Source organism: Ambystoma mexicanum, chromosome 1q (assembly GCF_040938575.1).
Source record: "Ambystoma mexicanum isolate Mex_15411 chromosome 1q, UKY_AmexF1_1, whole genome shotgun sequence".
Taxonomy (NCBI): Eukaryota; Metazoa; Chordata; class Amphibia; order Caudata; family Ambystomatidae; genus Ambystoma; species Ambystoma mexicanum.
Window position 1 is genome coordinate 659,415,415 of NC_090922.1, and position 25,977 is coordinate 659,441,391.

A 25,977-nucleotide genomic window follows, 5' to 3' on the forward strand; every position below is an offset into this window, starting at 1 on the left:
TAGGGCATACAGCTTCTTCCCCTCCTTATCTGGGGGTGCCTCGCTAGTAGATAGTGGGACTCCTGCCCTTTTCCTGGTGTTGGTCACGACCAGGGAGTTCGGGATTGAGTCACCCTTAATATATAATGGGTCTGATTGAGAGGGAGAGAACAGTTTCTCAATCCTCAGATTGACCCCTCTCACCAATGCAGGAGTGGAAAGAGAAGGTGTAATACGTCTCTTAACTGAGGCGAGGATGGGTATAATCTGGCTACTGGGGGGTTTTTCTTTGATAATCCTCTCCACAAAATCGGTGTCTGGGGTGACCTCCCCAGTTTCGATTTCGAAGTGTGCTGCTGCCTTCTTCAGCAGTGCATTGAAGGTGGGCTGATCATCGACAGGCGAAGGGTTCCTGACTGGTGTAGTTTCAGTAGATCTGATGACTATACTGCTACTGCCTGTGTCAGTCGACCTAGCCGGTGACTGCCAGGGGTTGGTGTCGCCCTCGTCTGTGTCTTCCTGGAATCCCCCCTCACATAGGTTAGTTTCCTCGTGAAAACCTTCCTCTTCTTGTTGGTCCTCAACATAGGTGAACTCATCTTCCTCCTGGAAGAAGGTGTCTTCCTCAGTGGGATTGTAAGAGTATATGTCCTCCTGTATGGGGTTATAAAACTTCTGGTATTTAGCCCTTGGACTCTCCAGGGGCGCCTCCCTTGGTCTCTTGGGTACCCTACCTTCTGGGATGGACATGAATGTGTCTAGTTTGTCCATACAGGTCTGGAACATTTCAAAGGTCCACTGAGGTCAGCCAGGACGGTCTGGGAAAGAAAAAGGAGTTTCTTCCTCCTGTAATTGTCTGGTTCTGTCCCATAACGTCGAAGAAAGTGAGCCTTCGCCTTCTGAGTAGCCTTCTTGCTGGCTAGGGCCTTTTGTCGGCGTCGGGAACTGGCTTGATCTGTTTTCCGGCGCTTTCGGCATATCTTTGGCCTTGTGCGCGGTTTTCGGCGTTTCACTCGCTGTACGTCTCTGGCCGTCCTTAGATGCTATGCGTGCGAGGCTTTCAGTGATCATTCTCTCTTCCGAGGGATCGGTCGCCGTCACGCTATGTAACGTCGAGCCTTTGCACGTCGAGTCCCTGCTCGTCGAGTCCCTGTTGGCAACGAGAGCGCTCTTGCGATGCGCGTCGCCGGAGGTTTTGGTGTTAGCGCCCTTATTTTTAGAGTGCCCAGTCGCCAGTCGCGGAAGCGGTGGCAGGGAGGGCTGATGACCCTTACGGTCGGCGGAAGACGCCGGTGGGCCCGGCGTCCCCGTTGGCGCTATGGCTGCCTTTGTCTTCGATGAATGTGTGCCGGGGGGTATGTGCTTTGGTGTTTTTCCGTGTGCGTCCTTGTCGCCGGGGTGTTCATCCCCATAAGCTGGGCGTGAGCCGGGCTTGTCGGGGCCGGGGACGGACGAGGAGCGTGAACGCTCCTTTGAGAGGTCTACAGCCTCCGTTACGGGGGCCGTGTAGTCACTGCCCTCGTTACACTCTGCGGCGGCGGGCGAGGAGTCAGGCCTAGACATGGCGTAGGCCGCCCACCTTTTGACCCTGCGGTCTTTTAGAGTTTTGGGCTTTAGTAATTTACAGGCAGCACAGCCGTCCTCCTGGTGATCGAGTGGTAAGCAACGGTTGCACCGTTTGTGCTTATCCTTCCAGGTATATTTACCCTTGCAAAGCGGGCAAAACCTAAATGGCGTCCTCTCCATAGCTGAGGGTAATAAGTGTGACTACGACCTCGAAAGAAAGGGAGAGGAAAGAGAAAGGCATTCTTAAAGAGAAGAAAGAAAGACCACAAAACCCCACTCTCCCTACTGTGTATGGCCGGCGAGGCCAGGCCACGTGTTCGGCAGCGCCGATGGATCCCCTCCGCTCGTCCTTCCGTCGAAGAGCTTGCTCGGCGGAGAAACAGCTCTGCATCGAAGGAGGGATCTAAGTTATTGATAATAAACGACCAAAGGTCGAAGGAACTATTTGGCAATGTCTCTCGAGGAGCTCCGCATAAAGGCGACCAGGAGCTGGGCGGAAGAAAACGAACTGAGGGACCTCGACGTGTGAGGGATTGTGGGTACAACGCACGTCACTATAGGGATAGTGTTACAGACGCGCCTTGTCGACGTCCCCTTTTCGACTACGAAAAACAAAATGCAATACTCTGCAGTGACCACTGGATGTCGGACCTATGCACAACATGTGATTCTAAGCAGATTAACAAACATCAGAAATATCATTTTCTAACCCCCTAAAAAATACGATTGGTTTTTCCGTTAAACAATTTGCGGTAAAAATCCCAGCGAAAAAACATCCCGCGATAAAAGGACATTGTACCGTGATGGGCCCAGCGTTTAATTCTCTGATCTACAAGTGTCTTAGGTCTAAAGAGCTTGCAGGCTCGACAGTGCCCTTCGTCGGGATCGCGGTTCAGACCCAGGTTGCAAACTCGGTTTGTCGATCCAAGGAAATTTTCTATTACAAGTGGGGCAGAACTTGAAGGGCGTCTTATACATGTCTGGGAAGGGCAGCTGGACGATAAAGGGAAAAGGTGGGAAAATGCATTGTCAATGACCGCCCCCCACTCTCCCTACTGTATGGGCCTAGGCCCGGTGGGCTTTCCAAGGCTGAAAGGATCCATCAAAACTTGAAACCGTCCGATGGCGTGGTCTTGTCTTTGTCCCGTCCTTTCCACTGTGTCGAAGATCGATGTCGGAAGGACAGAAAAAGTAACTAGAATTAAACTTTTCATAAGTAAATAGCATCAGCCGACATAACTCCGCAATAATTGACCACTCGACCTCGACGCGTGAAATACCATGGGTACAGTGGACGTCACACCAGGGATAGTATTACTGGCATGCCCGGTCTACGTCCCTTTTCGAGTTTCGAAAACAACCACCAATACTCTGCAGCTTCCACTAGATGTTGGGCCTATGCATAGCATGTGATATAAGCAGATTCCACAAGCCTCAGATATAGAATGAAAACGTTGAAATTATGATTTTGTTGTATAGAGTGTGTGTGTGTTGAGTGTGTGTGTGTGTGTTGAGTGTGTGTGTGTGTGTTGAGTGTGTGTGTGTGTGTTGAGTGTGTGTGTGTGTGTTGAGTGTGTGTGTGTGTGTGTGTGTGTGTGTGTGTGTGTTGAGTGTGTGTGTGTGTGTGGTGAGTGTGTGTTGTGTGAGTGTGTGTGTTGTGTGAGTGTGTGTTGAGTGTGTGTTGAGTGTGTGTTGAGTGTGAGTGTGTGTTGAGTGTGTGTTGAGTGTGTGTTGAGTGTGTGTTGAGTGTGTGTTGAGTGTGTGTTGAGTGTGTGTTGAGTGTGTGTTGAGTGTGTGTTGAGTGTGTGTTGAGTGTGTGTTGAGTGTGTGTTGAGTGTGTGTTGAGTGTGTGTTGAGTGTGTGTTGAGTGTGTGTTGAGTGTGTGTGTGTGAGTGTGTGTTGAGTGTGTGTGTGTGAGTGTGAGTGTGTGTGTTGTGTGTGTTGTGTGTGTTGAGTGTGTGTTGAGTGTGTGTTGAGTGTGTGTTGAGTGTGTGTTGAGTGTGTGTTGAGTGTGTGTTGAGTGTGTGTGTGTTGAGTGTGTGTGTTTGTTGAGTGTGTGTGTTGAGTGAGTATGTGTGTGTTGAGTGAGTGTGTGTGTGTTGAGTGTGTGTGTGTGTTGAGTGTGTGTGTGTTGAGTGTGTGTGTGTGTGTTGAGTGTGTGTGCTGAGTGCGTGTTGTGTGTGTGTGTGTGTGTATATATAAAGGAGGGGGTGTTGTGATATATGTGCTTGGGAGAAGGGATAGAATATGAGTGTGGAATGTGGAGTGTCCAGGACCTGAGTGAATGTTATGTCTTAAGATCAGTTGGCTGAAGGACCTGCTGGGCACAGGTTGGGGGTCTTTGTTATTCATGTAACTTTGCAATAAACACTTTATTGCCAACCAAGCACTGTGTGGAGGCGTCTTCACACTTTGATACTGTTTGTCCCTCATAGGTAGCTTGTTGTAGGGAAAGGCTTATCTGGATTTCATTGGAAGATTTAGTTGTCCTCACATATACTGAGAAACTGTCTAACCTTTTTCCTTCCCTAACCTTTCCTTTCCTTTCTGCACCCCAGAAGAATAACTACTGCGATATATAAATGCCATTACTGTCCTTGAGATTGAAGTGGGTGTAGGAATTGTGTAAAAAGCATATCCAAAGATTATCCACCAACTTGTTTATATTCTGAAAAGTAATTGTAAAGTATATTTACATTGTTACAACAAACTGCCCTTTTAAAGAATGCGTATTTCAAAATGTATGTTAACTAAATAAACAACCATTTATAACTGAAACCTGGGTGTGTTACTTGTAATGACGGATTTCATTTGTACAGCTCTGCAGCTCACATTTACCCCTACTGAGTTGGGCCTGGCTGCTCAGTCACACTACCAACAGACCTATACCAAATGGTGGGTTACCCAATGCCTACCAAATGGTGGGTTACCCAATGCCAAGGAGGTAAGTGTTTTGTAGTCTCACACAGTGTTACTACATCAATTGTTACCCAACACCAGAAATGTAGGCAAACAAGGATATGGACAAAGGACAAGCAAAAACCTTGTCGCACAGCCATCTTAGAGTGCCAGCCACCCTTTGTAGCCCTTTGCAGTTAATGCAAAAGTGCACAAGTGAAAAGTATAAAACAAGGTAGAAAAATACCTGCTGCTACCAGCTCATCTTAGGCACATTGTAAAAGTAACCAAAAACCCATTATAGATAGTTAAAGGATACAAAGTACCCTAACTGCACTTCACTTTAATTTGATGTGTGTAATTGTAATAATAAAAGTAAATTCACAAAGAAGAGTCTCAGTACCGATAATCCTATGGAGGGATCAGTTTCCTTACAGAAATGAGCAAAAAGACAAGGCAAGTAAAGCAGAACGCCTTACTTACATCCAAAAAATCAGGACATGAGTTTAAACGGAGAAAAAGGAAAGGGGGGTCCCATAGAGGTCTATGGAAGGAAAGCAGCAAAAAGACAATCTTTCCTAATGGGTGTTTCCACTGTTGGGCTGGAAAAATCCCAGTCCGTTGCATTCTATTCCAGTCCAATTTCTCTTGGTTTTTGCATTTTGGGAGACACGATTCACACAAAGACAAAAGAGAACTCTGGCCAGAAATGGGGCCGACGGAAGAGAGGGGTAGCTGCACCCATATACAACACACACTCATGTGGAGTAGGGACTATCGCCTCTTCCCTCTGCCCCCCCCCCACTCCCAACACGCTCACCCAACCACTGGGATGCTTCCACCCCCCCTCCATGCCTCCCTCAACTGGTCCCTCCCCAGACCAGGTCATGACCCAATTACCCTGGTAGCGTCAGGTCATCGAAAGACAGCATCAGAGATTTGACAACAGTTATTGGAACAGTGCAAGGTCAAGCTAACATTTCTACCAGAGATTCCACACACAATCCTAGGTTTGACAATGAGGGAGTCCCCCCCCCCACCTTTAAACTTGACTGTCCCGACACTGTTTAAAAGATCTCATTACGATCTTCGTTTAACTTCCCCTCTGTTAGGCAAGATTGTATGCAGTACCCTTTGGGTGCACTACAACAACCCTGACCTCCTGGTAATAGGAACCGAAACTTTGGTCTAAGTCTGTACTACACAGGTTGGTAGTGTGTTGAGCAGCCAGGCTCATCTCAAGAGGGGTCAATGTGAGCTGTAGGGGAGTTACACATAGTGACAGTGACAAGTATTCAAATAAACGCTTATACACAAGGTTTCTTGATTAAGCAATCATTAATTTAACAGTCAGTTAGTGTAAGCCTTCTTCAGAAGGGGGCAATATAATAGTAACACACATGCACTCCAAAATACACACTCTTAATATGACATGCATCACTCAACGTAATAGCATTTCTGATGATTGTATCTGCTTAGATAGAACGCAGAGTATTGCATCTTGTCTTTTGAGAATCGAAAGGGGACGTCGACATGGGCGTGCCTGTAACACTATCCTGAACGTGATGTGTAGTGTATCCAAAATCCCTCACGCTTCGAGGTCCCTCCGATTGCATTTTTTCTGCCATGAGGGAGCCCAATGACTATCGTGAGTGAGTACATAAAAGAGAGAAAGTAGTAAAACGTCTATGTTCCTTCCACCCGAGCGCGTAGGAAGGGTGGGCACATGTGAATCTAAGCAGATATAATCATCAGAAATGCTGTAACGGTGAGTAATGCATGTCTCCTGATGCTTGTTAATCTGCTTAGAATCACATGCTGTGCATAGACTAGCAAGCAGTACCCGGAGTTGGAGGTGGGTTGTGAGAAGGAACAGTAGTGAAAAGATGTCTTTGTACTGCTTGTCCCACCTGAGAATCAAACTGAGAATGAGTGTCTAGGCAATAGGGTTTTTTTTAAGGTGTGTACAGAACTCCAGGTTGCCGCTTCGCAAATGGACTCTAGGGGAACATTTGCAATGAAAGCTATAAAAGCCCAATGCCTCAAGTAGAATGTGCTCTATGCTTGAAGAACAGTTCTCTGTTAGCAAGAGACAAACAGTGTGATGCAATTGACAATCCACCTTGAGATTGCCGATTTAGAGACAGGATCCCCTTTGTCTACCAGCTACCATTAAAATGAAAAATGGGTTTGTTTTTCTCAGTGGTCTAGTTCTTTCCAGGTAAAACATGACTGCCCTGCGCATATCTAATGTGTGTAGGCTTCTTTCGGCCATATTCGTGGAATTCGGGAAGAAAGTAGGTAGTTCTATTGATTGGTTCACATGGAACTTGGAAATAAATGTAAGCGCAAATCGAGGGTGAGTGCGCAGAACCACCTTATCTCTGAACTGTAACGAACGGGTCTAGAGCTGAAAGGGCCTGTAGTTCACCAACTCTCCTTATAGAAGTGATAGCCACTAGGAAGGCTGTCTTATAGGTAATATCTTTGAGACTTGCGCCTTATGTATAGGCTCAAAAGGAGACCCCTTAAATCTAGTTCATATCACATTCAGGTCCCACCCGGAAGCCGGGTTAGAAATGGGGGGGATGAATCCTTTTAACCCCTTCCACGAAAGCCTTAATAACTTATTTTCCACCACACCACCTTCTGTTGGGACGTAGTGTAGGCTGAGAGAGCAGCTAAGTGAACCTTCAGGGAATTAAAAACCAGGCCCGAGTCTAGTAGGTGAGTCAGGTACAATACAATGTGAGTAGGGGAGAAGTGAATAGGATTGACGCCCTTGGAATTGCACCAGAGAAGGCGCTTCTTTTTACTGGAGTAGCAGTATCAGGTGTTAGGATTTCTCACCTCCTTAAGTATGTCCATGCATCTGTGAGGGAGATGTAGGTGCCCGAACTCTGACCTCAGGAGCCAAGCCGCCAAGTTCAGGGTGAATAGTCTCCCCATTGTCCTGAGAACATGTTGTACGGGCAAAGCAGTTTCATTGGAGGAGATGGGGACATCACCATCAGATGAGAGAACCAGGGTTGGCGGGACCACATGGGGGCCAATATCATGGTGACTGGTTCCTGGTGCATCTTGTGCACAATCTTGTCGAGTAGAGGAGTAATCGTAAACACATTTCCCTGATCATGTTATCCAAAGACTGTTCCCCTTGGCTCTGTTCTGGGGGTACCTGGAGGCGTAATATTGGCATTGAGCGTTCTCCAGAGTTGCAAACAAGTCGATCTCTGGGACACCCCATTGTGTGAAAACGTTGGAGACTATGGGCCTCATTACAATGAAGGCAGTAGAGGGTTAATGGCACCGGTAAAGCTGCCGGTGCCGTTAACCCTCTACCACCTTGTTACGAGGTCTTGCTAGCAGGTCCCGCTAAGGACGTCTGGTAAAACAAGGCGTCCTTAGCAGACCAGGATGCGAACAACAGGCCTGTCGTTAACGGGCCCGCTGTTAGCATCCTCCCCATTCCTATTGAGCCCTATGGGGGCTCAATGCGAATGGGGATGTACCGGGTCTGGGTCCCGGGAAAGGGAATTACCGGGCCCTCCAAGGTCGGAACGGCCCGGTAATTCCCCATTCCAGGAACCCGGACCCGGTATGGGGGTAGCCATGTAATGAGGCCCCATGTCTTTGTGTAGTCGACTTTCGTGCTCTACGGGCAGTGGGAAGTCTCTGCTGAGCACATCCGCTAGAAGATTGAGTTCCCCTGGAATGTGTTGAAACAACAGGAACATTCTGTGTTGGAGAGCCAATTTCCAAATGCTCTGGGACAGCTTGTATAGCCCTGGAGTGTGTGTGCCCTGCCTTGCTTGTTGAAGTAGTACATGGCCGTGGTGCGGTGTGTGTGAGAATCAGGACTGTCCACCCCTGTAACTGTGTCTCAAAGGCTTTCAGTGCTTTGAATACAGCTAACAGCTCCAACAGATTTATGTGGTTGGATGCTACTTCTGGGGACCACACACTGTGCGCCGTCTGCTGAAGCAGGTGAGCCCTCCAATCCGTGGAGATGTGTCCGTCTTGAGAGTGGCTTCTACTCCGGGGGTGGTGAAGGCCTTTCCCTCGACCACCACTGCAGAGAGAGAACGAGGGCTGGCGATCTTCGCATTGTCCGCTGGCCTGCCACGGGCCGTTGAACCACTCTTGCATAGGACGCATGAGGAACTAAGTAAATGCAGGACACCATCATTCCTAACAGTAGCATGGCTTTGCGTACCGTCACCTCTCGACCAGCTACATATGGAGGGATATGAAACAGCATGTTCTGAACCCTCTCGTTTGAGGGGAAGATGAGGCAGTCCTCTGTTCGAATTAGAGTCCCTAGGAACTGTTGACTTGACTGGGGTCTAGGCTGGATTGCTTCTCGTTGATGGAGAATCCCAGGCTGAATAAGAGGTCTATCGTCTTTTGAGTGTTCAACAGGCATGTTCCATAGGAATACCCTTTTATGAGGCAGTTGTCGAAGTAAGGGTAAACCGGAACAGATTCTCTGCGCAGGTGTGCTGCGGCCACTGGCAGTATCTTCTTAAACACCCTTGGTGCCGAGGCAATGCCAAAGGAGAGTACTTTGAACTGACAGTGATTGTCCTCGATCATGAACCTTAGGTATTTTCGGTGTGCCGGCAACATTGAAATATGAAAGTATGCATCTTTCATATTCAATGTTGCCATGTAATCCCTGTTTCAGCAGAGGGATTACCTCCTGTAACGTGACCATACAAAACTTTTGCGGTTTGACAAATTTGTTCGCTGGGCGCAAGTCTAGCACAGGGCGCATGGTGAGATCCTTTTTGGGTACAAGGAAGTACACTGAATAAATACCCTTGTTTACCTGTAGGCACCATTTTCCTGCAGGATCGCTACCTCTTGCAGCAGGATTCGTAGGTGTTCTGGCGTCAGGCATCTTGATTTTGGTGGTCTGAATTCAGGTGGTAAATTCAATGCAGTACCCGTGGTGAGCATCTTGAGCACCCACTGATCTGTTATCCCCTCCCATGCATGAAGGAATGTTAAACATCCCCGACCAGGGAGGCATGGGAGGGGACCCGGATCTGAGGGTCAATTCTGATCTGAGGCATGGGAAAGCCTCTGGGGGTGGAATTCCGGCCTCTACCCTTTCCACACCTTTGTCCTGAAGGTGGATACGTGGTGGTGGTGTTGGAGACCTGTTTGTTTCCTGAACCATACTGGTTTTGAGGGCAGCGAGATTGCCCACGAAAGGGACAAGAGCCACCCGCTCTCTGTTGTGAAGGCCTTTGGGTAATCTGGTTTAAGGTCTTGAGTCTCATGTTCCTTCTTGGCTGTCTCAAGCACTTCGTCCGCGGCCTTGCCGAACAAGTTGATCTCCTCAACCAGCTTGTTTATTAAGGCTGCTTGGCTTTCCGGCTTAAAACCAGAGTTCAACGAGGCGTGCCATTTTAGTAATGTACCCTGGGCCAAGGTCATTCCCGCTGTTTCAGCAGCGTCCAAAGTGTTCTTAAGAATGTTGTGGTTGATTTGCTTGCCTTCCGATACAATCGCGAGCAGTTTAGCCGCATTGGTTTTGGGGAACTCTTGAAGGCCCTCTTGCAGCAGGTTCCACTGCACATCTGAGTAGCTAGCCAACAGAGTGGTGTTGTTGGCTATTCGGGTGGAGAATGCAGCAGCAGTCGTATCCTTTTTTCCCCAGTCCATACAACGTTTTGCATTCTATATCAGGTGGTGCCTCAACTGTAGACAGGGGACACCTGTCCTCTTTCTCGTAACTACCAGGGAATCTGGAGTGGCATGCCCTTTAACTTAAAAGGGGGTCAGTAGCAGAATAGTAAAACACCTTCTCTACCCTGGGATTAACGGCCCTGGTCTGGGATGGTGTTAATGAATTCGCCAGACGTCTCTTGATAGTGTTATAGTGTTCATTAAGGGAATGGCCTGACTGGCAGGAGGCTTTTCCTTCAGTATGTCCTCTACAAAATCTTAATCCTGCACAGCCTCCCGTGTGGCGATTTGAAAATGTTAAGCCGCCTTCTTTAAGATGGCGTTAAACGCCATCTGATCATCCACAGATGAGGCCTGACGGACTGGAGTGCAGGAGGGGAATCCATACACAGAGCGTCAGGGTCCGGGGTAGGAGTTGATTATAGTTTGGTTATTAACTGGATGGCTGTCTTCCCAATTATCCATGGGCTCAGCAGGATCATCAGTAGGGTCCCCAAAGGGATCATCATCCTGTACGTAGGTATTGATAGGCACCTCGTCATCAGTAAGGTCAAAAACATTCTCTTCATGAGGATCCTCAAAGGTCCTCTGCAACTTAGCTATAGGTGTATAAGTAAGCTCCACACGAGGCCTCTTAGGAGCAAACCACTCTGAAAATTCGACAAACTTCTCCAATCTGTTCACGCACCCCTCAAACTTGTCCCTGGTCCATGATGATGAACCAGGAGTCCAGGGGAGGACAGGGATCTTCTTGATGATTTTCCTCTCCAAAACGTCAAGATTTTTGTTCTAAAGTCTTGGATAAAGACAAAGGGCTATCAAAGTACTATTTTCGAGGTTCTGGGTGTTGTAACGGGTCTCTAGACGTGTCTTTAGGCCGTTCTTTCTGTTTCGACAGTCCCATTTGTTTAACTGCCGAAGCGATCCTCGCGATACTATCGCTGATGCTCAGGGTTTCATTGAGGTGTGACGGTTGAGCCGGTGGCTGCGCAGTGGATTTCGGCGCCACTGGGATCTTAAGTGGTGTGGGAGCCTTCTTCTGAAGTGTCTCGACGGCCAGGAGTGATTTGGTGCTAGCGCCCTTACATATGGATTGCCCGTACGCATGCCGCGGTTGCGGGCAGGGCTGTCGATCATAAGGATACGACGTGCCCATTGGCACTATGGAGCGCTTCGACTGGACCGCCGAAACAGAACAGTGGGTTGTGTGCTTAGTGTGGGAATTGGGAGTGTCCCTGTCGCCGGAATGTATAGTCCCCATAGCAGGACTCACGTCGTGCCGAACAGGGCCGGGTACGGACGCTGCAGATCGAGAACCATCCGTGGTAAGGTCAATGGCTTCCGAAGTGGAGCCTTGGGTCATCGCTAATCCCTTTGTCACACTCGGCGGGGAATTATTTTCAGCCTGCGACATACCGTAGGCAACCCACCACTTCAAACAACGCTCCTCAATAGTCTTAAGCCGTAGGAGTTTACAGGACGCCTCGTTGTGGTCGAAGGGTAGACAATTATTGCACAGATGGTGCTAGTCTTTCCACAGGTATTTTGCCTTACAGGAAGGACATAATCTAAATTGAGTCATGTCCATAGCCCAGGATCGCGATAGCGATCACAAACCCAAGGGAACAAAGAGGTGAAAAGGAAAGGCATTCCTGAAAAGAATATGACCAGCCCAACCCCACTCTACCTACTGTAAAGGCCAGCCAGAAGGCCCGGCCATGTGGTCGGCAGCGCCGACTGGATTAACAGCCGCTGAAATTCGATCATCAGCCATCTTCAGCGGTGGCACAGGAAAAAGCCGTCGAAGGGAGTGACGATGAGAATAAACGAACAAAGGTCGAGAAACAGAACAACGCAATGTTTTAATAAAGAACTTTGCATTAGGGTGACCTGATAGCTGGGCGAGAACCTCAACGTGTGAGGGATTTTGGGTACACTACATGTCATTTTAGGGCTAATGTTAAAGGCACGCCCATGTCGACGTCCCCTTTCGATTCTCGGAAGACAAGATGCAATACTCTGCGGTTACCACTGGATGTCTGACTATATGCAAAGCATGTAATTCTAAGCAGATTAACAAGCATCAGAATTCTAAATCAGTAAGTACCATTTTGGGATGGCACAGACACTTGCTACACCCTCAGGTGACTTTAGTAACTAGGACACTGGACATTAATATACCACTTTTTGCATTTAGAATCAGTCTTAGGAGTATGTCAAAGAAAAAAGTTATTAGAACAGAACAAGAGATCACACAAATATTCTGAAGGTAAGTACTTTTGGTAACCCCCAATGCAAAGTTAGTTAATCCCTTCCTGGAAGGAAGACCAAACAATGTCAGAGGGAAGAAGAGTCATTCAGGGAACCAGGCTAGGCCAAAGTCAATTGGGCAAACGTCTAGTTTAGCTGAAGCACTCCTTGCAGGTGAGTAAACGTCTTGCACAATGTTTTAGAAGTTTTTGTAGAAAAGAAGAAATCAAAGCAAGGCCACAGCTGGTTATGCTTGTGAAGTAAAGAAGCTGTTAGCAACTCTACAGAGTAACCACAACAAGCATCAGCAGAGGACACGTACGGTTACAAGAGGCAAGTTCTCAGACTGTACAATAACTTTAGGTTGAATAAAAGTGCAGCAGATGGCTTCTGTTCCTGTGCAGCTCAGCAGATCCTGGTGTTCCTGGGCCTCAGTTGTGGAAACAAGAGGGAGGACTTCTGGGGACTCCTGCACTGCAATGGGACGGTCATTGAACGCATCCGGCAATCTTCAAACAAGTGGCACTTTGGTGTTTCAGCGCCTCGTGTCTACCGCAAATAGCAACACTGCAGTTCCTGGCAGTCGAGATGGCCTTTCCTTGCATCTGGGAACAGCATTCTGATGAAGTGGCTCAGGCTCTGTCAGTCCTGCTCCCTAGGAGTCCAGAGGATCTTCCTGCAGCTCTTGGCCAGCTTAAAAGCAACGCACACGATCTGGTGTTCTTCGCCCTGGCTATTCGGTTTTAGCAGCAACTGCAGTGGAATTAAAACCAGCTCTGAGAGGATGTCTAGGTGGTTTAGTTTGGAGTTGATTGGTCCCACCAAATCAAGGGGAGAAGTCATCTTTGCAGGGCTTCTCTAGTCGAAACGAAATTGGGAGTTTCAGCACAGCAGCAGGGCATCACCGGGCAAACCAACAGTCCAAGAGTTGCAGCAGGCGTCTCTTCCAAGTTCTTCTTCGGATTCCTTCGTCCAGTGGTCGACTGTGGTTTGGCGCGCAGAGTAAATCTCAAGGAGGTCCATTCCACAAAGAAATGGCAAAAAAAGAAGACCAGGGCCATTTTGATAAAAATTGCACCCTTGGGTGCTTGACTGCAGCTGCGAACGCAGCACGCAGTAAAAGCACACCACGGTAGTTAAAAGTAAACCACTGCCACCAGCCATTCATTGAGAAAACGGTAGCATAGAAATGTTACATGAGAAGCTAGCCAAAGGGGATACTAAGTAACTGTTAGGAAGAATTCTCATAAATGTGCCAATTCCTCTCTACCTTAAAGACCCCCAGCTCTTTTTCTGACCTTTGGGACTTTGTACTTTTAATTCTGTTTTCTGTTTTTTTTATTTGATTATGGAGTTTTAGACAACTCCAAAAGGCATCATCTTTTCATGTGTGTCACCAGCACCCTCAGTGCAGTGACACAGGCAAGCCTTCTAAGCTGTCCCAAGGTTTAAATACCTTCTCTGGGATAAACTACTGTTTCCCAGAGAATGTCAAGTTAAATTGACTTACTAGTCTTTTTAAAATTCCTAGACCCAGCGCACACTATCTTACAATAGAGTGCTGTAGGGGTTACCTAGTATCCCCCATGTCTAGAAACTCATGTAGCAGTCAAATGCTACCCTTTCCTATCGAAATGGCTGGTGGCAGTGGATTTACAACAAACTATCATGATTTTTCCCGACCGCGAACACCGGTAGCTAAAAATCGCGGGAGCCATGTTTTTCAAGATGGCGCCTGAGCCCCCTTTGTTTAAACGGGTCCCGGTCTTCTTTTTTCGCCATTTCTTTGTGGAAAGGTCCTTCTAGAGTTTGTCTCTGTGTGCCAAACCAGGTATGGTTCCTTTGTTTTTATGCCTTTGGCGGGCTTCAGGACTGAAGACCGCCTCTGGCGCCCGAGTGTCAGGGGTGGGCAGGAAGTGAGGGAGGTGCCCGAAACTCCCGGTGCTTAGTCTCCTAGGAGACCCAAATGAACTCTGGCTAGATTGGCTGGCTGACTGACCGGCAAGGACAGCAACCCTGCTGGGTGAGTGGCAGCTAGGCTGGAATGAATGGGAGAAAAATGTTTAAAAGGCGAGTCTCTTGGCTTGGAAGGCAGAGTCGACCACTGGAACGAAAGAACCGAAGACGATCTGGAAGAGGACGGCTGCTGCAACTACTGGACCGTTGGTTTGACCGGTGGAGCCCTGCTGCATGTCTGAATCGCCAAGTTCACCTCGACAGAGAAGCCCCTTCAACGACGACTTCTTCCTTTGAGTTGGTAGGACCAATCAACTCGTAAGCCACCTGGATACCATTCTCAGAGCTGGTTAGGATTAACCAGGGAGAAGGAGACCAGCTTGTGTGCTTAACAGCAGCATCCGGAATCGAAGATTTGCCAATTTGCCAGCTTTGTGACCCGTACCCGTGCAGGAGTCCCCAGTCATCCTCCCTTTTGTCCCCACGACGGAGGCTCAGGAACAGCAAAATCTGCATGAACTGCCAAGAATAGAAGTCTTCAGCTGCATCTATTTCTTCAATATAAGTTACTGTGAACACCTGACCGAGAGAACTTGCCTCTCACTGCGAAAGTTTGTGGAACTTTGGCAACTTGCAGGCCTAGTCAGCTTGTGACCCAAAATACAAACCTTTCTTACGTGAACTACTTCCGAGAACCGTGGCAAACACTTTTCAGTTTCAAAACACCAGAACCGTTTCTACCTATACAAGACATTAGTCCATTGACTTTGGCCTACCTATTGCATTGAATCAGCTCCTCTGGTGAATTCAAACTATTTGCACTGTTTTAAAGTAATTGTAATATTCATTTTATTAACTTAAGCCTTTTTGCTCCTACTTCAATGCTATTTGGCTCGTATTTCAAGGGAGCTCAACTGCTTAGTAATCAGTATTGTAGCGTAATTTCTGTGTGATATAGGTTACCCTATTTGGTGAATGTTTTATAAATGATTGTGTAATAAATTAAGAAGTGTTTCACCAAGAAACCTTGAGTGTGTATCTGAATACTTGTCACTGTAGACCTTTGTGCAACACCCTTATAAGATCACATTCCCTCTTGAGATAAGTCTGGCTGCTCATCTGGCTACCAAAAACTGTGGTACAGACTTATACCAAAGGTTGGTTTTGCTTACACCTGTAGTCATAGTTGTGTGTAGTGGTCTCAGAGGGTACTGCATGCAAACTTTGCCTAACAGTAACCCCTCCACCACCCTATTTTTTTTTTTTTTTTTTTTTATTGTATATGGTTTACAAAAAACCTTTACAAATAAAACAAACTTTATAATTAAAAACAAAATAGTAAAAGAAAAGATAAACATTCATTGCATTGCATTTGCATTTAGAAAAAAAAAAAAAAAGAAAAAGAAAATGCCCGCTAAAGAAATACGAAATTACAGATTTACATAAGTTGCAAAAGTTTGCAAATTTTACAAAAAGGGACAGACAATAGATAATCAACCGGTTTCAGATTTAAAATTTGATTGTCTAAGATTAGTCAAGTCAATACAAAGTACTAGTTACAGAGAATAACAGATAGAATAAATGCAAGGTATAAAATATGAAATACATTGCTCATATTAAAAACACTGTGCTCATATAGTAAAAAATTCATAGTTCCAAGAATAGGAGCAAAAATCAGACCAAAGGGGCATATAGGTCAAGGGCTCTGATAAAGCCCGCCACAGCCAGACCAACCTTGATGTTCGAGATTGAAAGACATTGTGACCAAATCAAATTGTCTACCCCCAGTCGCCCCATAACATTAAAAATGCCTAGATATTTGTCCCTTAAAGAGGTCAAGGCCTTGCAGTCAAGAATGAGATGCCGAGAAGTTTCAGTGACCCCCAAAAGTTTGCAGAAACGACAGGTGGGATCCAAATCAGAGAGCTTCTTCCTTTTGCGTAGGACTTCCCGAGTGGGAAGAAGGTTCCATCTGAGTTTAATAAGAAGAGAGCGGTAATGTCTATTAGGAAATTGGATCAAAATAAAAGACATCACACCTCTCTTCTTATGATCAAATTGAAGATCACTCAGTGAGGAATAACCATGAAGTTTTTCGATAGTGTTGCTCCAATCATGGCTGAAGAGAGACTCCTTTACCTTATTAGGGTTTGTAAGTAATGTATCCCTGTCGGAGGATATGTCCATCAGGGTCTTATCGCAGAGAGTGGAGAAAAGCTGGAGATATATGTTATGGCCCGAGTGTGTCTGGGAGAAAATCATATGGCCCACATCAACATATAAAGTATCAGGTCTAGGGGAAAGCAAGGCTGAGAACAGTGAGAGAACCCTCCAAAGAATCCTAGCTCGTAGAGAAACCAGACCTAACTCATATCTGATGGCAACAGTAGGAATTGAATTGGGCAGTTTTAAAACTTTCCTCCAGTAAATACCTTCAAGAGAGTCCCAGAAGGGCAAAAGTGTAAAGTAATGGAGTTCCATACCATACAGTAACTTTGGAATCACCTTACCCTTGAAAAAGTCTACCACGGGTTTGAGGGAGAACATACAATATTTATTCTCCAAAGTACGTGATTGGGAGATGAGAGGGAGCAGTTTCTGTCTAAGGAATCGTCTCAGTTCTGTCACCGATGGTTGGGCCAAGATCAAAAAGCCCAAATAGACGATTTTGTTAACTCGAGAAATGTTTGCTCCCCCCATTTTCCATACTTTGTTGTTTCGGGTTCTCCCCTTTGAGAATTCCATGATACGTGTTTTACCAGGATTGATCTTCAGCCCATTTAGCAGTGCGTACTGTTCAAATTTACACAGGAGCCTCTGCAGGCCCACTTTGGTCTGGTCGAACAAGAGAAAGTCATCGGCATATGCCAACCATGAGAATCTCAGGTCCCCAAGTTTAGCACTCACCATGCCTGCATTTTTCAGGAAGTTATCCACATCAGCCAAATAGAGGATAAATAGACAGGGAGCTAACGAGCAACCCTGTCTCACCCCAATACGCGTCCTAATCCTCCTAGAGAGAGTACCAGCCAAATCGAGCCTGATGTGTACCCCCGAGTTTTCATAGAGGGCCATAATGAGAGAAAGGAGGCCCGCCGGGATGCCCCATTTAGTTAATTTTTCCCATAATCTGGATCTAATGACCAGATCAAATGCATTAGATAAATCAATAGAGGCGACATACAGAGGACCATCAGATTTTCCCCAAGAGGAGGTCTGAAGGGCAGTTATAATAAGACCATTAAGATTGGTAGAGTGGCCGACCCTGAAGCCAGTTTGGTATTTGGGGAGAATATGATTGTCCCTAATCCATATGTTAAGATGGGAGAGGAGCAGAGAAGCAAAAAGCTTACAGTCCGCGTCTATAAGAGAGATCGGTCTATAATTCTTTACCTCCGAGCGTAAGCCTCTCTTAAAGATTGGGACAATATGGGCCGTATGCCAACTCATAGGGACCTTCCCGGAATTTACTACGTCCTGAAAAAGCAGGAAGAGTAGATTGGCCCAAATCTCGGGCTCGGCTTTGAATGTATTGTTCGTAAGGCCATTTGGGCCTGGTGCCCTAGATTTCTTAGCCTTAGAAATAAGACAGAACAATGTCTCAAGATCAAAAACTGGTTTCTATGCGTCTTTCGATGGGTAAATCATCAATACATCCGAAGCCAAGTCTTCCTCCCCAATATCAAAAAGTTTAGAGTAGTAGTCAAACCATTTGGCCTCTGGGATTGCATTAAGCTGATCAGCCATCAATGCGTTATCTAGGCTGGAGACCGAAGCCCAGAAAGCCCTCACATCTCGTTTTATTAGTACTGCAAGCATATACTGTGCGTCATTTTGAATCATAGTAATTTTTCTATGCTTACAGTAGTTTTTGTATTTTTGGCGAATGGTTTTAATTTTTGTTGTTTTATCTGCCCAATCCGTATCTAGGGCTTGAACATCCCTAATAAGTTTCTTAGTAAGGGCCTTTACATCGGCCAATTGTTGGTCGAAACTATGGTTGTGAAGTTTTTTGAAGACTCCTTTCCTGAGCTGGCCATAAATACTACTCTGTAAGACATTGAGAAAACTATCAAAAGAAGAGGTGTTAAAGACTGCTATTTTCCAGCAGAGCGAGGTGTGGTTAAGGGAAGAGATCAGTTTGTTATTAAGAACACTGATGTTAAAAGGAGACCACCTTATCCCTGTCCCTTGACTAACAGTATAAAGCTGAGTGGGTCCACCCTCCGGCAGAAGCTTGGTAAAAAAGGGGCATAGAAATTGAACCCGGAGAATACCATGGTCACTCCATGAGTTGAAGGACACCTCGACATTAGAAGAAAATGGAATCAGGGAATGGTCGACAAAGACGTAGTCTAAGGTGGAAGATGAGGACGATCTACGCCAAGTTGGGCAGGAAGGATTAGTAGCATCATAATGGCTGTTAAGACAAGTTAGGCCAGTTGAATCCAAAGCCAGATTCCAAGATCGGCCCCATGTAAGTTTTAGTCCTGTACGTGGATCGTCTTCCATAACCAAGCCCAGGTCATCATAATTGGATTCCAGACAGAGAGTACAGTCTGAATTTAGATCGCCCGCCAGAATGAGTTTGCCCATGGGATGCAGATATCTCCAGGCAAGGATTGTATCAGTTAGCTTCTCCAGAAACAATTCGAGAGGAGAGATTCCCATATGCCAGTACACATTGACCAAGAGAAAGTAACAATTAGAATCCGGAAAAAACACCTCTAAGGCCATAAAGCCAAAAGGTGTATCCGAAAGCTCCTTGGCAACAAAACCAAAGGAGGTTCTTACCCCTATAATGAGTCCCCCCGATGCGCGGCCTCCCAGGCTAGGTTTGGCACATTGAGAGAAAATATCGAATCCATCAAGAACTGGAGTTGAAAGTAGCCAGGTTTCTTGGAGAAAAAAACAATGCGAAGCCTTAATCACGGCAACCGTTTCTAGGTTCGTGAACAAATGAGAATTACCTCTGGAGTTCCAAGAGAAAAAATCGAAGCTATATAGAGGGCGAGCCTTCGAAGAGAATTCTGATTTAGCGGGAATTAAATCATTTCCATAAGCCTGCGGTGACATGTGCCCAGCTCGCGAAGTCTCCATTAGATTTGGGCAAGAAATGCCTCCGTTGGGGTGGGGGAGTTCTTTCTGGATGGTAGACCATTGTAAGATTACCTCTATATTCAGCGCCCTCTCCTTTATTTTTGGCAAGTTGAGAAGAGTCCACTATTTTTGCTTCAAATCCTAGTTGCTTCAACCCTTCCATATGCCCCATGATCAAGTCTAAAACTACCTTCGATCTAAGAATAATGTTACTAACATCTACCCGATCATGGAAAGGGAATAAAACGCCATCTATGTCATAGCTAGAAATAAGCGAAAGCGAAGGAAGTTGGTGAAAGATTTTAAGTATGTTACCACGATTTAAACAGATTGGCATATCTTCGCCCCAAAGACTGGAAAGCTGTAAAACATCACCAGAAACTTTTGTTGTTGCAGAGACAGGTAAGGACTCAGTAATTTTTTTGGTAAAGTGACCAAGGGGGTCAGCCGCCAGATCACAACCCCTCGCCCCTCTTAGTATAGTCCTATTATGGTTGACATTTGGCCCCAGTGGAAATCTTTCCCAAGATTTGGAAACGTTCTTATTATGGGCAAAGTCAAACCCAGAGGGGACCGCTTCTCGAACCGCAGACATGCGCATATTTGGGATGCTAAGAGAAGCATGGTTAAAAGGGGGGAGAGTCGATAAGACACTGTCTGATCGATCTGTCATATCTCCATCCCTCTTAATGCAGTCCATATTAACAAGGGGCTCCTCAGGAGCAGACAAGAATGCCGGATCAGAAGAAGAGAGCCGAGTAGTAGGAACCTCGTCCTGTGACAAGCTTAAATTTGAATTAGACACTGTCACCTTGCTGATCTTGGGAACAAGTAGCGACTGAAATAAATGTTTAACCATATCAATGTTAACCATATTAACAGTCGGCGTAGTTAGAGAAGTGTCCGGATGATTCAGGCTTTTTCCAGAAATAGACTCCAGAGAAGTAGAAGGGAGAATTGCTTCTGGGGCAGAGTCCTTAGCCTCCGCTGCAACAGTATCGGTTGGCAGTGCTACAGGGTTAGTACTAGTGGATGCTGGTACGGTAAGAGGTGTTATCCGAATGCTAGAAGCTGCAATTTCACCAATACCACCAGTCCTTGGCCCCACATCTATAGAGGCAGAGGTGTTAATCAGCATACCCACCGCATCCGATGAAACAGATGCAGGTGGTAAAATAGGTGGAGCATTGGCGGTATCCGGAGTGGTCACATAGATGGGAGAGGGGATTGGTTCAACAGAGTTACCAGTCCCCTGTGGAACTAAAACAGTGGTTGAAGGGACTAAAGAGTTTGCCATAAAGAGGTTTTTGAAAAATTGATTAGTATACGAAGTAATCTTTTTGACATTCTTCTGATTTTTTGTTTTCTTCATTTGTTGGCTAATTTTCCTTTTCTTTCCTAGACAGGGGAGGACTTTTGGACAGGAAGTTTCCTCTGGGGGCTCAAAAGAAATTGCTGCGATCTCTGGAGTAAGGATAGTCATGTTTTCTCCTGAGGATGCGATATGGTCACCTTTGGAACGGACGGCCAACTCTGCAGTCCCACCTGCACATGAACGGTCTTGTATAGAGGGTTTGAGGGATACCCCTGGCAGATCCTCCTGTACTTTGTCCTCTCCTCTTTCCATAGAGAATACAGTCGGGACACTAGGAAGTATATCTGTAGGGCCGTCAACCTCTCGTAAACCATCAAAGGCAGCTCGGGGAGTCATAGAGGAAGAGCCCCGGGAATCAAGATCTGGAGATTGGAGAACCAGAAGACCCAGGGCCGCATTGGGGACCACCCCTAAAGTAGTTACCGTGGTCCCCGTAGGCCCCTGATGAAAATCGTGTGTAGGGGCCAAAGGTGGATTAAAAGAGGTAGGGTCAGGGCCTTGAGTGGTCAAAAATTGGTTTTCTTCTTTTATAATTTTTACTAAATCTTCAAATCTATCTAGGCCCTCCAGCCTAGAATATATTTCGGAAAGTATACGTGAATGGGATCTAACCTCTGACCAGATGTTATCATAGAGACTCACAAAGGAACTCAGAACCATATTCAACGCAGAGATAGTTGGATGGGAGAGTTTAATTCTATCATCAACATCTTTAAGGGTATGATGTAGAATAGACTCACTGGGCGGATCAGTTTTGAAGTCCGGAAGAAGACCTCTTTCTTTTAACCAGTTTTGTTTTTCAGTATACTCATCAATAAAGTTGGTGAGATCTGAAGGGGAACCTGCCAATGATTCATCACAAATTTGTTGTGTTACATTATTTGTTTTGTTAAGATGGGAATCCAAGTGGCTATCAGCAATTGCCTTATCTGCACATTCTATAATACTGAAATCATCAATATCCTGGACTGAGGGATCTTCAATATCCAGTTTCTTAGCTACGTTAATTAAGTTAGTATGGGCCGGGGTATATACTGAAGGAAGAGGGTGAGGAGATTTAGCCAGAGTGCTAGAAACAGATTTCTTACCAAAAAAATGTGAGATGTTTTTCCCCTGGATTGAGTTACCCTGGGTACCTAGATTGATTTTTATTTTTGATATTGAGTTACGGGGCTTGTTAAGAGGGGTTTTGAACGGCAAAGAGATCCTATTAGGGGAGAAGGAAGTTCCCACCACACTAGTAGAAAGGTTAACGTGGAAAGAAGATGTGTGCTTAATATCACTGGGTAATGCTTTGGGTCCTAAAGAGGGTTGAGTGTGGGAGAAAGCAACGCTCCCACTGTCCTTCTTCTCTAATAGTTGTGATACAATAACTTCTGATTCATCCACCATGACTGGGGGTATGGGCGTACTAGGATTCAGTGAGGCAGTCGTTGGAAGAGAGATATTAGCCAGAGGGTTGTTGTCATAGCCCATGTTGCTTTTAATCTTTGAGAAACTGACCCCAACCAAAAGATTGGAGGCAAGAGTAGCAGCTAGACGTTCTTCCTGAGTATCTATAGAAATGTCATGTATTCCATTGAAAATACAGTTATTATAAGCTGTATTACGTGGAGTAATACCCATAGCATTGCAGACCTCAGACCTCTCTCTCAAATGAATTTGGGCCTGGGCTATGTCCCTTAAAAGGAGAGGGTTATAATGGGCCTGAAGTGAAGCATCATCAGAACTCCCCATAGCAATAGAAATGGGGGTTTCTGGCACAATAACTGTAGATGGCATGAAGGGCATACTGACAATGGGCGAAGGGGCCAAAGGAAGTGAGACCTCCATAGCAGTCTGACTTCTAAGTCCCTTACGTGTCATTCAGATAAAACCTCAGCCCAACAGTAGGCAGAAAGAGAAAGAAAAAATAAGAATTATGCCAGAGAAGGTACCCAAAAATACACTGGAAATAAGCCTAGATGTCAGGGGAAGTTAGACATAGAGACACACAGCAAAAAATTCTAGGCAATTTTTAAATTTTAAAAATGCAAATGTTAGAGTATGGCACAAATAGCAAAAATCAAGCTCTGAAAAACCAGTACATTGTCTAAAAACCCTATGAAGTATATATGTAACCTAGTATTAAGAGCGAATTAAAATAAAAAGCAATGTTACACACTCAATAAAATAAAAGTTTTAGTAAATGAGTTGTGTCAGCGTAGTAGTCATTTTTTGGGAAGGGAACGCCCGACGGCTTGTGGAGCTGCCAGAGTCCGACTCTCCACCCCAAACCCTCGTAATAGGAATACAACTTCAATTGGGTTGGCTTAGGAAGGCCCAGGACAGTGTACTCACAGATCACAGCCAAACAGCAAAACAGTATCTCCAGCCCTTACAGTCTCCAGGGCTTAACGCCGCAGGGGCGACAGTGCCGGCAACTTGTGCAGGCTGGCAGTCACGTGCTGTGTCACGTGGTCAGGAAGGGTTCCGCCCGCTCCAGGAAACAGAATGGGCTGCAAGAGCTCTGCTCGCAGTGCAGCTGTGAGGAATGGACCTTGCGAGCACGAGCGTTCGTGGGAGAAATGAGACGCTCCTTTCAGTCAGCGGGTAATACGCCGCGCGGGCGGCAGTGCCGGCAACTTGTGCAGGCTGGCAGTCATGTGCTGTGTCACGTGGTCAGGAAGGGTTCCGCCCGCTCCAGGAAACAGAATGGGCTGCAAGAGCTCTGCTCGCAGTGCAGCTGTGAGGAATGGACCTTGCGAGCACGAGCGTTCGTGGGAGAAATGAGACGCTCCTTTCAGTCAGCGGGTAATACGCCGCGCGGGCGGCAGTGCCGGCAACTTGTGCAGGCTGGCAGTCACGTGCTGTGTCACGTGGTCAGGAAGGGTTCCGCCCGCTCCAGGAAACAGAATGGGCTGCAAGAGCTCTGCTCGCAGTGCAGCTGTGAGGAATGGACCTTGCGAGCACGAGCGTTCGTGGGAGAAATGAGACGCTCCTTTCAGTCAGCGGGTAATACGCCGCGCGGGCGGCAGTGCCGGCAACTTGTGCAGGCTGGCAGTCACGTGCTGTGTCACGTGGTCAGGAAGGGTTCCGCCCGCTCCAGGAAACAGAATGGGCTGCAAGAGCTCTGCTCGCAGTGCAGCTGTGAGGAATGGACCTTGCGAGCACGAGCCTTCGTGGGAGAAATGAGACGCTCCTTTCAGTCAGCGGGTAATACCTATTGTAAGTTAGTGTGTGCTGGGTCTGGAAAGTTACAACGGTAAGTAAAGTCAATTTCACTTTACTGCTTTTGGAAACAATAGTTTATTATTGAAACAATGGTAAATCTAAAAATACGTCCCTGTATCACTGCACTGAAGGTGCTGTGTGACACAAAGTAAAAGATGATGCTTATGGAGTTTGTCAGACTCCATAACCCAAAGAAATAGAAAATATAGAATTGAGTACAAAGTGCCAAATTTCAGCAAAGGAGCTGGGGGTCTCTAAGGTGGGAAGAGTTTAGCACTAAACTGACAATTCTCCCGAACACCCTCATGGCCTTTGCAGCAGGTCAGCGAGCATGACTGCTCTACCAAATCAAATAAATGCAAGGAACCTCGCCGGAGACTGCACTACTAACACAGAATACCAACATTTAAAGTATGCCATTTACATCACATTGCATGATTGGACTTTTTTGGCAGCATTGTCTACCTTTTTTTGGAAAGACATCACAAAACGGTAATTGGTGAATCAATGTGGACAGCTCGAAACATGAGAAAGCAGTGGTTGAGCACATAAGCAAGAGAGAATTACAACACCTGTGATAGTCCTGGTTGGTAGCCTTGTTGCTGGGCCAGTGATGGAGGACCCAGGCGTGCATGCTGGGTGTTGAACAGGTGGCTTGTGTCCATGTAGAAAGCAGGAATCTGTGCACCTGCGCCTATAGAGACAAAAAATTGCTGGCTCAAATATATACTTCGCATTTGAAATGTACAACTGGTAAATTGATTTGGCAGAATAAGAAACTTAAACTGGGTTTATTTCTCCCTAAAAGCGGTATTCAATGTATGGCTTGCTGCACATTTTCAGCTGATGGTGAATAACTCCTGCTGCATTGACCAGTGCCACATACCAGACTGTTGCAAAGCAAGTTACAAAATAAAAATGTGAAAAGAAGTTACAGGATTTAGGTACAGAGTTACGCATGATTTATTTTTTGCAGCTTTCCCTCTATTAACGTTAATAAAACCAACAACGTTTTGCGACCGTTCGATTCATGAAATTACTTTTGAAGGCAAATAAAGAATGTTTGCTTTGATTAGCTTGTGTTTAGAGGGCACTGGTCAGTACAAATGGCTAACAGTGCAGGGAGACCTTGCCTCCCTTCATGAATTTCCTTCTTTTTAGACTGCCCACATCACCTTAAATTGAAGTGTGGCAGGTGTACTTTGCATTCTTTCTCCCTTTTCTTTTGGAAACATTTTTGTTATTCACATGATGTATGCATACTGTCCTTTTCTTTTTTCACCGATGAACGTTTGTATTTTACAGCATAATGTCATTTAGATTAACTTATAACCCAAAAGGCCAGTCATGACAGATGTGTATCTCCATGTTCTTTGACGATATTCTCCTTTGGCCTGCTTTCTGACTTCCCAGGTCAGAAAATATAAGAAAACTGTATCTGGGCAAAGTGGCAGTGTGTGTGCCGGGCTCTATTCACACTCAAACCAGAGGAATGTCTGTTGATGGGCAGATGTGGGGCAAGAGGCTGTCCAGGATTGGACAGTCCTTGCCAGTTTGAATGATGCATATCCCTTCTATTTGAGGGCAGAGGGCCAAACTGGCTCAATTAAACCATAAAAGTAGGGTTGCTGCAGACATTCTTCAGATCGTCTTTGGGGCCAAGACCACTGTTATGGAGATTGATCATTTTTATGCTTCATCCCCTCTCCTAGTGAGAACCACAACACATTTTGCTGGACTTCTGCACCCTTTTCTTTCTATCATTAATGAGTGGTGCCTTTTCCCACTCATTCATTCTTATTTGCTCTGTCTTTTGGTACTCTGTTCTCTGTTTTCCCTTTACTATGGAGTCTACTTTCCTCCATACCTCTTTTAAGACATCTGGGTTTAACCTTTGCAGCACACAGGTGTTAGGGGAGTTTTCCTAAAGTGCATTTGAAATA

At 46.1% G+C, this 25,977-nt stretch overlaps 1 protein-coding gene across 7 annotated transcripts in view; it reads right to left on the minus strand.

Moving 5' to 3' along the window:
- The window catches only part of PRRC2C (proline rich coiled-coil 2C), a 1,565,218-nt gene that overhangs the window by 408,118 nt on the left and 1,131,123 nt on the right, over positions 1-25,977 (minus strand). For all 7 annotated transcript variants that reach the window (XM_069641251.1, XM_069641250.1, XM_069641252.1 and 4 more), the window contains exon 26: positions 24,607-24,728. In XM_069641251.1, the coding sequence (XP_069497352.1) occupies positions 24,607-24,728 (122 nt within the window). The remainder of the gene's footprint in view (positions 1-24,606; positions 24,729-25,977) is intronic.